At 36.1% G+C, this 16,294-nt stretch overlaps 1 protein-coding gene across 1 annotated transcript in view; it reads right to left on the bottom strand.

Moving 5' to 3' along the window:
* Nucleotides 1–3,209: 3,209 nt before the first annotated feature.
* Nucleotides 3,210–16,294, bottom strand: part of LOC149813083 (Phototropic-responsive NPH3 family protein) — a 44,547-nt gene continuing 31,462 nt past the window's right edge. Inside the window, exons 5-6 of the mRNA XM_089991059.1 lie at nucleotides 7,535–7,646; nucleotides 3,210–3,324 (exon numbers count right to left, since the gene is read on the bottom strand). Of these exons, the coding sequence (XP_089847185.1) occupies nucleotides 3,210–3,324; nucleotides 7,535–7,646 (227 nt within the window). The remainder of the gene's footprint in view (nucleotides 3,325–7,534; nucleotides 7,647–16,294) is intronic.

Genomic DNA, 16,294 nt, shown 5'->3' on the forward strand with positions numbered 1-16,294 from the left:
ATTTGCCAAGTTTGCCTCCTTATAACAATTTTTCTGAACCTAAATTTATGTAAACTTTTAGTTTTTTGTATTCTTCATTGTATCAATGTGATTGTATTCTGAAAATGCATATGTATTTTTTGTTAGAGGTAAGTTGCTGTAACTTTTTGAATGATTGCATTATAAAGAGATTTTGTTGGGTACATCGACTGTTATATTGTTTCAAAAGCTACCCGTTGTTATGAAGTACAGGAGTCGACCCATGTTACTTCACTAGGCGCTGGTCAAACCTGAGGGTCGACTCTCGTTCTTGTAAGTCGACCTTTGGCAGTCTTGAGGGTCGACCCTCTGAGTTGGCAAAGTCAACCATAGAATCATGTGAGCCAACTCTTTTCGAACAAAATTGCTTCTATTTTGGAAGAGTTGACCCCTGTTATAAGAGAGTCGACCCTTTCTGAGCTAATGGTAGTCTGTTCATAAAGAGCTGACCCTTTTAGCATTAAAGTTGACCCTTGCTGAACTGAATAGGTTTTTGTTTTGGAAGAGTCGACCCCTGAGTTGACAGAGTTGATTCTTTTGCACCAGATTTCATGATTTTAGTGTTGTGAACCCGGATGAAGGTTGTTTAGCCTGAGTAATACATGAATTAACCTTGAATCAGGTTAAGTAACCTATGTGTGATGTGATTTAGGGTTGTATGCTCAGTTGAGTTCGATAGTCCAAAGAAGGACCCGACTCACCTTGAGCTACGATGTGATTCTCATACCTAAACATGTGATTTTTATTTCACTCAAGCATGCTATATATTTCTTGTATGGCTGAGTTGATATTCAGTTGTGTTGTGAACATGTTTGGTGAAAAAGAACATATATATATATATATATATATATATATATATATATATATATATATATATATGTACGAACATGTATGTGATTGAGTTAGATCAATATGCATACATTTAGTTATTAGGAAGTGATGATATATATATATATATATATATATATATATATATATATATATATATATATATATATAAATTGAACTAGTGCTGAATTATGTTATAACACTAGTTAGTGTGATTACGTTTGCATGTTGAGATGATTAGAGATATGTAGGTCTATGGAGACTATATATTAGTTTTGGGATTTCATAAAAGATTAATTTTACAAATTTACTCTTTGTAAATATATTAGACCTTGGGAGATGAGATTTGCTCATGTGTGAGTTTACTGTAACACAGTAAGGCTAAGGTAATCATGATGTTATTTGGGGCACAAAGATGAACCCAAGTATGCAACTATGAGTTGGCATATTAAATAAATTTTCTCATAAGTTGAGAATTAATGTAACTTGTTGGAGCAAGGCCCTGTGTACATAAGGGGTACTATAAGAACTAAATTCATAATGCATATTTATATATGAAACAAGTTACACAGAATTTGAAAGTTATGCCTTGAAAGATGAGTGATTTATTAATAGACTCAGCTCGTTGAGCGAGTTAGCACCAACCCCATAGATGCTGTATTGAGGGCGGTGGCAGTTTCTGATAGGCCATGACCTGGTCACTGAGGGTGGACTAGTCCTCAACTACGATAACTACGTATGCTAGCGGTAGTGCACTATAATTTTTCAAGGAAAAGAATGTCTTGACGAAAGGTTCTGGACTCTTGGTGCTAACAAAATCCAGATTTTGCTTGGAGGATAATAATAAAATATGATGAAAACACGTGTGTAAAAATATACCACCAAGTAGACCAGTGAGCCTAGAGCGATCCGGACATTGGTGCCCCCCGATGAGAAAATTATAAGAAAGCAAAACACTAATTTAATGCATTATGTATGGAGCAAAAGAATAAGATAAATGAAAGATCAATAAAATATGTTCATGCATGTGTGGGTTCAATCCCTTAGTTAGAGGTTGAGTCAAGTCTTTGTCGTGGAAAGTCGGGAGTCTAGACTTGTGTTGAGCCACAAACTTAGTTGGAGTCCGGTTGGGCTAGTGACCTACCTGTGTCTGCTATTGCGGGATAGGTGGTCTTGTTCCTGCTAAGACATGTGGTTAGTCTCACCCCTGCTTCTTTTCTCCTTTTCAGGTACTCATGAAAAAATGTGCATCAAGGATGATGGATCTTAAGGACTCAGTCACATCTGGAGTTGATTCTGCATCTTCTATTTCTAGGATTACAGTTTTTTTTTGTACCATTTTGTATATTGGGTCGATTATGTATTGAGGCCCTAGTTTTTTTTTATATTGTTACCTCATTATGGGTGTATTCTTTTTGTAAACAGTATTGATTAATCACCAAGTTTTTGTTTAGGTGAATATTACATTTAGAAAAGATGAATTTTGCAAATAGACAATATTTTATTAAACTTTTGCATAAAACTTAGAATATTCAATGAATGAAATTGTTTTATATCCTCTGCTATACCAAGAATTCTGTAGTTTTTTTTCCATCTTGTTGGTTTTAAAAGAAAACCCTTTTCAAATAGTATTCCTTTTGCTGTGTTTTGAAATAGCCAAATCCTTTTATATATTTAAAAAAAAGGCTCAGATTTTGTTTGAGAGAGTCACTAGGTGTCATCTTGGTACTGAGTGAGGTGGTGGAGGTCGAGACACAGAGACAAAAGGAGGGCGGCTAGAACTACAGAAGGTGGTGGATCTGCTGGATGCAATGACACTACAAGAAAAATGTGGATTAGTGACAGACATTTGCGATGAATTTTTTTCATCGCAAATGTGCGACGGATTAGCGAGAGAAAACTATTCGTCTCTAACATTCAAAATATTTGCAAAATTAGCGACAGAAATATTTCCCTCATAATTCTGTCGCTAATGAGCGACGAATTAGCGACGAGATTTTTCCATCGCCAAACACTACAAGAAAAAACGGTAATCAGCGATAGGATTAGCGAGAGAATTATTTTGTAGCTAATTTGTCACTAATTAGCGAGGGAATTTTTCTGTCGCTAATTAGCGACGGATTAGCAACGGAAAAATTCCCTCGCTAATCCCTCGCTATTTTTTTATTTAAATCGTCCCATCTAAGGCACAAAATTTTCTCTCTCCTCGTTTAAATTTTTTTGATTTAAACTATCTCCCACCACTCCCTTGTGAGGTCCTCTGCTCCTTCAAGGAGCTCCGTCGGCTCTGTATCGAGCTCCTCGACGGTAAGCTCGTCATCGACAGTGGCACCCTCCTCAAGTGAAAGGCCGAGTTCAAGAGCTCACTCGAGAGCTGCACCATCCTCGTTGCCCCCTCCTTTTGTTGGTGGCCCACTGTTGGCTACGATCTCCCCATCGATCCCACCATTGAAGTCGAGAGGGACCCCAATTGCGGCTCTGAGGACCAAGGAGGCATCCCGAAGTCATTTTACATAAACGGCGGACTGAAGTTGTGCGTCGTTTGGTCGATCACCTCGTTGATCGCCGCCTCCACCGAAGAACATGTCGGTTATGTGCAAAAGACCCCACAGTGGCGGGCTGGGTCGCTCGGGTGCAATGCATGTGTGGTGCGATACAAGTTCGGCCTATTGCTGTCGGAATACCGCCCGACAGGGAGCAATTTTTTTTTTATTTATTTTTTAAAATTTAGCGACGGATTAGCGACAGATATTATCCGTTGCTAATTTAAAATAGCGATGGACTCGCGACAGATAATATCTGTCGCTAATTTAAAATAGAGATGTACTCGCGACAGATCATGTTCGTCGCTAATCTGTCACAAATTAGCGACGAACGTAGCGACGAATAAGTTCTATCGCTAATTAGCGACTAGGATTATGCGACGAACACTATCCATCGTTAATCCATCACCAATTCGTCGCTAAACTATTTAGCAATAGATTAGAGACGGATTAGCAACGGATAGTGTTCGTCGCTAATCCACATTTTTCTTGTAGTGTGATGGAAACCCCTCCATCGAATGGGCGACCCCTGCGAACTGCCAATCTGTTGTACCAAAATTTGGCACCAGTCGTCGAGGATGAAACGACAGAGGAAAAGGTGGAAGAAGGAAGAGTTAGGGTTTGAGGGAAAATTTGAGAAAACTCATTTTTTTCTTTTTTATACACTTTTTAAAGTTTTTTTACTATTCAATTAAGGTAATATCTATGAAATTTAAATATATTATAATTTTTTATAATAAAAAACCCGTGGTTGGTTTGATTTTCTTAGATCCAGTTATAATCTAGATTTGTTCTCTACCCTGATATGGGAGAGTTTGGTCTTTTCTAGCAGCATGTATTTGGATCTTGAAATATTGTGTATAATTACAGATTATTTTTATATGTTTTATAAGTTATTCATGTTTTTTATCATACTAATATATGGATCTGGCATGGCTTATTATTGATCCAGTTTTTTATAATGGATCAATTTTAGTGAATTAGGATCCATTAGATTAAATGTTTGGATCTAGTAAGGTGACATAGACTTGGTTGGATCTAATAATACATATTGAATCTTCTTAAACCTGAATGGATCATAATAGATCTAGTCTAATATTTTTTTATCCAAAAAATACTATTAAACATGCTTGGACTATTATCATACTTGAATGAGTCATCTCATGAGTTTTGAGGTTATTTAGGTGTTGAGTAAAATAACTCAATATGGATCAAAGGATTGAGATCCAGTCTTAGAACTATTTTTTACTCAAAACTTGTGGTGTAACATATACCTAATTATGCTCCGAATGAAATTTGTACATGATACAGGTAAATGTATACACATGAGATTTGAGAATATTTTATATAATTATGTTGTATAGATATGCTTGTTTGTTTTATTATATATGGACTATTGTGGTTTCAAATTAGTATAATGATATTCAAGTTTATTTAACTTGGTTATATAGAACTATGTATGGTTTGATGCATTTATAATTTTGGATAGTTCCTTATTGGGTCTTCTTATTGGATGAATCTAGTGATGCATCTGAAAAGGTATAATATTGAATATATTTTATGGATCCAGATTTGATTTGATCTAGAGTTTATGGTATATATAGATAGTATCAAGCTAGATAATTTAAAACCTAAGGTTTTGAATTTGAACTATATTCAAATATGAGTGATTCATGGTTTTGACTAAACTTGCATAAGATCTATTTTTTTCTCTATGGATCATGTTAGACTTGATGAAAACATTTCAAGTTGGTTTTGGATTTGGACTCATACAAATCTAATTAATTTGGATATAGATTTTTTGAGTAGAACAATAATCAACTTGAACTTATATATTGACATGCTTATTGTTTAATTTTTTATTATCTTTTTTTATTAGATTAAAAGCCTTAGAATAAGCTTATCATGTTTGGCATATCCGAAAGGTAATGAGATAGCAAGGAATAACTCTCATTGGATTTGGTTCTTCTTATATCCAAATTGAATTTGGATATAAGGATTTAAGCTTTATTATTAAGGAATGTTGCTTTTAGATTGTGATATCTTAATATGCATATATTACTTATTTGCAATGTATTAAAAAAGTGAGAGTTGAATTATGATTTTACACATGCATGTGTATATTTATTTGCATATGATGATAAATTATCATCATAAGTCATTCTCCTTATGGTTTGTTGTATGAATGCATAAAGAAATATTTTTATGTTTTAGAAGCTTTATGCATGGTATGCAACATGATGATATTCATGTTTTCAGTAATACTTATAATTATTTGGATCTAGATATATATTGATCCAAACTGATCAGGTGGTGGTTAACCTAATGAGAATTTAAACATGTGATGATGATGCAAATTGATATTGATAGTATTGACTATGATAAATTTTTGAAAAGTAAAAGTATTAGCTATGTTTGGCAAATCATATTTAATCATGAATCTATTAGTTGATAAAAATCTATAGTACTCTACTATTATGTATGTGAATATGATGATGTCCTATGATATAGTCATAAAAGAGCCATAAAAACCCTACGACTAACTAAGAAAATGAAACTCATAATATGATGTATTTATTTAAATATGGTATTGCACATTAAGGGTTATAGTTTAAATTGTGACATGATGAGAAACTCATGTGGTTGTGTAAAATGAGTTTATGAAAGAATGATTTCATGGCTAAACTCATACCATATGTTAAAAGAATCATGATTCATATGATGATTAAAAGACCACATGATTATCATAAAAATAACTCATTATGTGTAAAAAATATCGCACTTAGTGCACATAGTTATGTGAGAAATAACCCATAACATGTGTGAAAACCTCATACTTATAGATTGAATGATGAAAAAGTTCATATTATTATATAGAAAATAACCTATAACATGTAAGAAAAACATCATTGATATGACCCAAGAAATCGTGCAAGTTTTATTAGGTATAATGTTTTGTCATAAAGTATTTTATATGATGTATGATGTATCAATTGTGATATAATTTGTTTGTTTGCCCTATATGGCCCAGCGAGATATATTGAATTTGGATAACAGATCCAGTGTGTCATAGGGTCTCACAACTAGAATCCACAGATATGTTACAAGGTGATTGCATTGCATAACCAACTATTAGTTTTAAGGATAACCACCAAATACGTGGTTAAGGTTGAAAAACAGCTGCCCAGGGGAGGCTACTTATACTCAGTCCCCGACAGGCAGAGAACATAGAGAAAACTGAGATTAGTTCTCCTTGAATCAGGCCGTTCACCAATCCAAACTCTTTTTCCCTTTTCACCCTAGTTTTCTCTCCTCCCTCACTCTGCGCACACCCCGATCCTAAACCCAATACAGATCACAATGAAGTGATATCTTATTGCATGTTTTCTGGGCATACAATGAGGTGGGTTTCGATTGATGGTATGTGGTAGACTTCTAATGTATGATATCCACGTTTGCTCAGAATGCACCATCTCCAAGTTTTCTGTACTTCTATGAGGTGGTTAATGTCCTTCAGCTCTCCAATTTCACATTCACCTGGCTCCTTACCCACTATGAATCAGATTAAAGTTTGAAGGCATCTTAGTCTTCCGATACCCTTGGGCAACGATTTTATTGAGATTGCCACTCCCTAAGGTAGCTGCTCATGTTGAGTGCACGTTTTTAAGATTTGAGGTCTGCAAATTACAAACAGAACCAATGGAGTTTGGGTAACTTTTAACAAGTGTGAGCAAGGATGAAGTGTCTTAGATGCTCCAGTTCTCACACCGACTTAGTCAAACAAAGAATTCTGCATTTGCTCAGGCCTAACACTGTCAAACTTTTTGAGTAGCAGAATAAAGTTGAAAGCCATCTTAGGTCGCCATCTTCCAAGTTCTTCAGTGCAAGGAATTTGAGCGTTCGTAGAGTAGTAGCTTCCGAAGGTGGTGAGCATGGAAATGATGCTTTGAATTCATCTGTGAAGTTCCAACAGGCTACGAATGCATGGCGGGGACTTGATAAGGATCACACTCAGGTCCTCCTCCCCTGCAACGAACCTTGCAAGATCATGCATAAGGTCATGCATCGTGATATGTGTTTTCTCTTTGCATCTACCTATTTTTGAATTTTGAAACAATGATTTGAGCCCCAAGTCATGTAAGTACTCGATAGCTATTGCCCAGATCTCAGTCATTTCCTTGGCTTGAATAAACCCTTCTACTGCCCATAAGTCTTTCAACTCAAGCTTAGAGATGTGGTAGTCCTTGGGAAACATCTCTTCAATGGTGGGAGTAGGTCATAGTAACTCAACAAAAGAGCTGGCAGAACATCCTTCTCCATGTTCACAAATCCCGTGTGTGATCTCTCAGCACAAGCTCCCATTGCATTGATTGGTTTCTGTTTTTTCATTTCTAGTCTTGAATTATACGTTGTATCGGGGTGTTTCAGTGGAAAATGTGGCCTTTTTTTTCTTCCTTTTGGTTTTCCCTTAAAATGAGTTGAAGGAATTGTGTAAACTGGAGACTTGCTCGGGAGGCTTCTGAAGATTATTTTTGCTTTGGGTAATATGATCAGGTCATTTGTATTCAGTTTATTGGCAATCAAAAACAACAAAAAATAAATGGATAATTGGATGTATGTTGGTGTGTAGATTTTTGTTTGATTTACATTACACAGAAAACCATTTAGCCATGAACTAAATTCTTCTTATGATAGATCCCTTTACTTTAGGAATTATGATGGAATTCTATGTCAATAAAGCTTTTTATAGTGGCACCCACATGTATACGGCAATTTGATACCTTAATCAACAATGTGGTGCGATCTTGCTGTGTTGTGTTCTAATTGATGGGGCTGCATCTTAGTTTGTAATTTGTTTTAAGAAAAATAACTTTGTAATTAATTTTATTTTCTTAATGCAGAAAATTGTAAGCAAGGATCTAGTAAAGATTAAAATTCCAAGAAAAATGATTATGCTATTGTTGTCTACAACAATTATAAAAATGACTGGAAATCCAAGAATCAGTGGTAAAACCAAGCCCATCAAAAGCCAATGGTTCAGAAAGCTCTTGAGCAAAGAAATCCATATCAGAGGCGGCCACAATTTGACTACATATGGCCTACAGACAGAAAGTTCATACAAATAGCTAAATCATATGAAGAAGTCATGAATATTATGATTGAAGCCAAATTTTTGAAGTTGCCCGTTGTGCCTGACCCACTCATTGTGAAAGGTAGAGATCCAAGCAAATACTGCAAATTTCATAGACTCTGATCAGGTCATGACATCGAACATTGTTTTATTCTAAAGCACATTGTTCAGGATAACCTGGAGAAAGGAAAATTTGTATTGAAAAGTGTTGATAAAACCCTCGTCTTCAAATCAAGATTTGAGAATATACCAAAATCCTTTCCCCGACCATCAGAGCAATCAGAACAACAGTGTAGGGGCAGTTGAGGAAGTTTGGCCTGTCAAACCCGTTGAACCTTCAAGCCATCTGAATTACATAGTGATCCAATCTTCCCAAATAAGTTTTCCAGTAGGCCAAATTGACCTTTCTGTAATGATTCAAGATCAGTTAAACTTTTTCCAAAATCCTCAAAGGTTGTGGAAAGCACCAATGATCATTCCCCAGGAAATTTCAAATCCAATGTCAAAAGAATGTGATTTGGACAGAAAATTTTCTTAGAAAACTTCTTGTCAGAAATTTATCTAAACAAACCTTGTCTTGAGGATTACCCTTCAACAACACCATTGTCATTTTCAAGAGAAACCCGAAGCTGGTGTGACCTAAGGGATGTTTTCTAGTCAGGGTCGCCTAATGTTTACCAACCAAATTTCTGACCAAGAGAGAAATTTGTCTAGGGAAAAATCATGGATTCCCATAAAGGTTGTCTTCGTTCCCCTAATTTTGTGGTCAGCTCAACGGTTCAAGTCTACTAAGAAATTCTAGCTAAAATAATTCCAAGGTGGACCCAAATTCTCCAAGTTAAAGTTGGCCCAAACAGGACCCAAAATATGAAAAAAAGAGTTTGAGCCAAGCATCAATGTCATATCCAGGGTATTGCCACCAAATGACTATATGAATTCCACCGTTCAAAAGTCTCGAACTGTGGCTAAAATGTCCATCATGGAATTAGTAAAAATGCCATTCCAACTTTCGAACCAGATAGCTAGCCAACTTGATTTTTCAAATCCCAACTCATTGTCCATTACCCTATTTCATGAGGAAACTGCTTACATTTCCTTTTCCCAGTACTGAATCCAAATTAGAGGAGAATATATTGAAAGAGGTCAATTATCCATGAAAATGGGGGGCACTCACCATTTTCAAATATCAGTATTGAAGGTCAAGAAAGGAACTCAGCAGTGATGGCTTTGAGCTATGAAAGGCACAGTAGCCAGGAAAATTATCAAAACCAGAGGGATAGAAGAAAATTCCATCCACAAACCCGTGATAGTAGGGAAAAGAGAGAGAAAGTTTACAGAAAAAGTAAAAAGTAAGAACAAGAAGAAACACCTTCAGCAAATCTTTCTTCCAAAAGAGGAATTGAGGATTCAAACTTAGAGTTCTCGAGTCCAGAGGCCCAAGCACCCAATAATGATAAATAAATTAGGTTCCTTCTCTATAGACACGGGATGGAAAACCCAAAGTCGATTGATTCCACCTTCTGTTTTGACCCAGGATCGAGGTAGCCTAATGCAATCGAGATTGGGGCAACTCCCTCTGGGATCGGAGAAAGAGATCCGACTCAGAAAATTTGTACATATTCTAAATCTAAAAATTCCTAAAGATTGTACATTTTCAAAATCCTAAAAATTGAAAAAAAAAATCTCAAATCCACTAAAAGTTAAAAATTTAGAAAATTCTCTAAAATTTTGTTTTTTTTTTTAAATTTAATAAAAATTTGAAATTTTTGAAAACTCCAAAAACATTAAAAAGGATAAAATTCCTAAAATTGGAAATTCTCCAAAATCCAAAAAAAATGAAACTTTTAAAGGAATCAATCATCCATGAACTTGAGATTTTAAAAAATTTTGTTATTCCAAAAAGGCTTTTTTCAAATGATTTCCTAAAAATTTCATAGATAATCATTTATATGGTTTGCTAAGGGTTGCTTTCCACATGAAGAGTTTGTTATTCACGATTAAATGATCATTCAAAACTTGTGAATTGGTCTTTAAATTGATCTAAAAGGATCATTTGTTATCAAACAAGTCTTCAACTCCCTGACCTAGCCAATTTCATAAAAAATCATTCCCAAACTAGGGCCAAGGGCACTTCTTTTGAAAAAACTTTTTGAAATTAATCTCAAGTTTTACAAGATGTCCTAGCATTTTCTAAAAAGCAATGGCTTTTAAATTTATTTCATCTTTCCTGAAATTCAAATGAATAGCATTATTCTGGATTGAGGAATTTGGCAGGAGGCGAATAGTTTTAGCCTAACTGGACTGGCTAAAAGCTTAAATTAACAAAGTTAGTAGAGTTTGAGTGAAAACCTTAGAAAATTAGTTCACAAAGGAACCCATAAGTGAATAATTATATATATTAAAGAAATACACTAATGATTCAAGAAGACCTAATTTGGAAAACTTCAAGTGCAAGGATAAAAAAAAGAAGAGTGCAGAGGGAGCGAGATAGTGGAGAAGAAAAGAAAAAGCACAAAAAAAGAAGAGAGCACAAGAAAGGTGAGACATGAGAGATGCACACAGGCCAAGGCCCAGCCTAGGTAGGTTCCAAAAGAATGGCTACCATGAAAGTAAGGATTGGATTAGTATATAAAATGCACAAAGCACCGAAAAGGTATGAGAAATGCACTTAGGCCAAGGCTCCGCCCGAGTTGATTCTAAAAGACTAGCATGAGGGTAGAGGTTGGACTAGAAAATCATGTGCAAGTGGCATCTCTCCTGCACTTGGTTTTCATGAGGCCCATGGTTGTCCTGCAGACCAGGTGATGGTGAAAGTATGAATAAAATCTCTCGAGCTTAGGCTGACAAGAAGAATTGTCTTCATTTCTTAAATATAAAGCATTATTCATCTCAAGGAATCCCAAGTCAACTAAAGATTCTAAAGGTTTTAACTAGGGCATCACTGATTTATTGTTTTTAGCTTAAAATTAGAAAAGAAAATGCTAAGATTTTGGGATTATGAGTGAATTCGTAATCCAAAATACTTCTTGAAATGAGCATAAAAAGAAAAATCGTTCCAATTAAAAAATCGATGCTAAAGAAAATATAGGATATTGTGTCTTTAATCAAATAAGAGAAGCAGTTCAAGCACATGCCTCCACTATTTCAAAAAAAAAAAATCAAAATTTCATGACAAGTTGGAGGCAATCTAATTTTGAATAATCATCTAATCAAATATTTCCACTCTCAAGTGGAAGGCAACCAACCAATATTCCTACAAATGATTCTCTCCAAAAGGATTGAAAGATGCTTTGGAAAATTTTCAAGTTTCAAAAAGTGAGATTGGTTTCTTTGCCAAAAAGCCTAAAAATTTGTTAATTGCAAAAATCATAAAAAAAAAATCCTATGTATTCCATCTTTTCTTCAAAAAATTTCTTTGAAAAGCAATGTTTTAAAAAAGTCTCCTATTTTCTTTTCTTACCAAGGTCATTGTTTTACCCTGGTTAATAATTTTCTCACTAGGCCCTGTATATAGTTTTATATCTTTAAAAATATCTTTTCCACCATTGACCTTGATAGATCCAGGTTGTGGTTCATAGTAGGCAACCCTTATATCTCATGAGTAGCACATCGGAGTGCATGGGGTACTCACGAATATGCAAATTCCTCATGGGCATCAGCAGGCATGCGTGAGACCTGCTCTTGTCGACTGCTTTGCCGCCCAACCTCGCACTCTTGCGAGGGGCTCGATGAGTGCATATCAAGCGATAGTGATTCCTCTTAGATAGGGAGCTTCACTACGTTAAATTAGCAACTGGCTTAAGCTGGGAGCCGAAAGATCTTCTACATCGTAGTGGGAAGGTTATCTGTATGTGCGCGGTACGCTCTGTGGGGCATGCAGGTATCGAAATGCAAGATGCCCCTCATTAAGTGGGACTCAGAAACTCGATGCTCACTTCAATGTTCGTGATGCTTATTCAGACGGGTAGTTGGCTATATCGACCCTCGACTGCTCGTACGGTCATCACAGGAAGGCGATGCACCCATCCCTCGTCGTCTTGAATGCTCGTACACTAAAGACTTTGGCATCGCCCTATTCTATTGACCCATTCAACTATGTTGCTTCTGATGTTCTATTGTGCTAAGCATGTTTGGGATATGCATCAACTCGAATTCACTTATGTCAGGCTTACATAGCTCTCCGCCTAAGGTAAGATGTGTGCCGCACGGCCCAAACAACCTGTCAATCTCCCTCTCCACGTGAGTCAGAAAGATGTGAAGAAAAAGGCTGTGACAACTGGATGCATGTACTTTCACGGAGTGCTTTGCTAGGATAGAGGCCTTGTCCCTATAAATAGCTATTGAAATAAAAAGGAAAAATAGAAAAGTTAAAATCTCTAAAAAGTCTAAAATTTTAAAAAGAAAAAAATTGGTAAACATTGAAAATGAAATAAAAACCATAAAATTATATAGTAAAAATATCTAAAAAAGAGAAAAGTTTGTAAATATTTGAAATAAAATCCCATTATACATAAAGCTTTCTCAAAAAAAAGTTTAAAAAAAAATAATGGTTTAAAAAGAAATAATAAGAGTAAGAGACAATGAAATGCAAATTTTCGTTTAAAAAACTTTTCAACTCATCCATACCAGTCTTGGCATAAGGATTTCTTGCAAGTGTTATCGATGAGTGCTGATTTTCTTTCTTTCCTTTCTTCTTATTGAAGAAAAAAATATAGGATGCGAGTATTGTCACTAAGAACCATGTTTCTTAGTGGGGTATAATCCTAAGGATGATTGCGAAGGCCTAGAGGAATATCAACGAGAGCCTAAAGATCTTTAAGTTAATGATCCCCATGTGTTTCATCTAAGCAATGCACTATAGAAGTCTCACGCGAGCATGCGTGCATGCCAAGTGTACGATGTGGAAGCAACTAAACGTAAATAAAAATAAAATTTGAAAATAAATAGATTTTTTGTTATTTTTTAAAATAAAAGACTAGCTATGCTAAGTTCACTATGGACTAAATACGTATATATGTATATATATATATATATAAGTATATATATATATTGTAATATCTAGAAAATTCCAGTACATTCTATGGGATGTTTTGTTCAAAACCCTGTCAACATGAGTAGTGGATATTATATTAAAATATCTATAAATCAGAGAAATCTAGAGAAAAATACCCAGTTGACAAGGGGTACTCTAAATATTATTTTAATATTATTGGGGTTCTATCTGGGTCAAAAACCAGTCCAGAATAGACCCAAAATGAAGTTGGGACCCTAGCAGGATCCGAACCGGATTTGGATCTGGTTTAAAGAAACTCATCCACTTAGCTTCTTAAAGTTGAATAAGTTGAGTGAGATTTGAATTCAAATCTAAATCTGAATCACAAAGACAACGATAAAATATATTAGATTGGAGTTGGACCCAACTCAATCCCAATTAAAAAAAAAAAATATATATATATATATATATATATATATATATATATATATATATATATATACACACACACACGCACACTAGGGATTCAACAAATTGGACACAGTATGAGTGGATGGGATTTAGATCCAAGTCCAACCAAACCCATACAAATACTATATAATTAATATAGTGGATTGAGTTGGATCCGAATGGATCCAACACAATCCAACTAAACCATACTATATGGGTTTTAAGGTAGTAGATTGAGTTGGATCCAAGTAGAGCCAACCCAATCTAACCAGAAAATCCAACTCACATGTTTAACACTTTTGTGTAGGTTTGGGTTTGGACCCATAGGGATCCAACCCAAAACCAAAAATGAGCTCATCACTGCCACAAACACGCATCATACCACATTTAAGACCTCTCCCCAACAGCCACAATTTGTAACATTTAAAACCCGACAAAAAATACCCTTTTACCTCCATGATTAAATGACCATGCTGCCCATACCCCTTTCTGCCTTATTTAAGAAATCCCCATTTCCCATTTTTGTTGCATGCACTCTCTTGCTTTTGAAACCCTCTCGTCTATGCACTTTCTCTCTTCCCTATGGTCTACTTGAGCTGCGGAAGCCATAGCCGAGTGCAGCAAAGTGGGCTTGTAACCCAGGTGGGGGTGCACATTACAGTCTGCTCTATTCCAAGATTTGAGTTGTCATGGTGTGCCTTGTCGAAGGGATGGATTAGCTCTTAGCCATATTTTACTCACCAACATCACCATCTTCTTCCTTTGTTCTTCGATTTTTGCTAGGGTAGACGATTGCCCCTGCAACTATTCCCCTCTGACCATCCGGTGAGTTTCTCCTTCATTTCTTTTTCTTTTTTGTCTTCCTTGTTTTATTCTTTTATCTGGTTCATGGTGGCCACCCGTAGGGTGCCCCCTCTCGGTGTTCGCAATATACCATGGTGGTACCACCACCACCATGGCAATAACACCACCTGTGGGTTACAATGAAACCACCACCATGCCAGCACCATAGGGGGGATTTGGTTTTGCCCCTTTTCCCTTCTTCCCTAGATAATCGACCACAGACCCCCCCCCCCCCCCTTTTCTCGGTGTTCGTAGTATACCATGGTGGTACCACCACCACCATGGCAGTAACACCACCTGTGGGTTACAATGAAACCACCACCATGCCAACACCATAGGGGGATTTGGTTTTGCCCCTTTTCCCTTCTTCCCTAGATAATCGATCACATACCCCCCCCCCTTCTCGGTGTTCGCAACATACCATGGTGGTACCACCACCACCATGGCAGTAACACCACTTGTGGGTTACAATGAAACCACCACCATGCCAGCACCATAGGGGAGATTTGGTTTAGACCCCTTTTCCCTAGATAATCGACCACAGACCCCCCCCCCCCCCCCCCCACCCCCTTCTCGGTGTTCGCAGTATACCATGGTGGTACCACCACCACCATGGCAGTAACACCACCTGTGGGTTACAATGAAACCACCACCATAGGGGAGATTTGGTTTTGCCCCTTTTCCCTTCTTTCCTAGATAATCGACCACAGAACCCCCCCCCCCCCCTTTTGCATTTTGCAGCAATGCCGTGAGCAAGGTTGCTGCTCTCCTATTGTACTGAGCTATAAGGGGTGTTCTCCAACGGCCAGCAGATCGACCCCATTGTTTCGGAAGCCTGTGTGCCCAGGTCACTAATGAGAGTGTTCTCTTTCATAACTGTTGTAGCTATGTCAGTGGGACACCCTTTTGCAAAACCATAAGATCATGCCAATTCATTGACTGCCAAGGTAGGGTTTACTAATATCACCCATGTATTTTGCATAATCAACTTACATACATATATAGATTTATATATACATTGATATCGTATATGGGTTGCCATCTGTGGGTTTATTCCCATGAATTTGAGCTATCATATAGCGGTTCTTGCATATATAATTATGGACTATTATGCATAGATTGCTTAGTATATGTGGTTTCTTATGCGTGAATGGTTTAGATTGGTTTCACAATTTGTATTTAAGTTAGTTTATAATTTGTATTTTAGTTGTTTACATTATTGTCTTATAATTGCTAGATAAATTCTGTATTTTATACATGTTGCTATCAAAAAATTATATTAAAAATTTATTCTTGTCAATATTTTTGAGAAATTACTTTAAAATCAAAATAAAGCTAAAATCGTCAATTTTCAAGTCTTTCTTGTGTTTTTTTCAGTGTTTTAAGTAGTTTAGGACTTTTTCAATTATAGTTTAATTAGTTTAGAAATTCTAACTAATATTTTACTTTGTTTAGAATTATTTTTTTTATGAAACACATTTTTCTAGG

The sequence above is a fragment of the Nuphar pumila genome, chromosome 16 (assembly GCF_984573655.1).
Source record: "Nuphar pumila chromosome 16, dmNupPumi1.hap1.1, whole genome shotgun sequence".
NCBI lineage: Eukaryota > Viridiplantae > Streptophyta > Magnoliopsida > Nymphaeales > Nymphaeaceae > Nuphar > Nuphar pumila.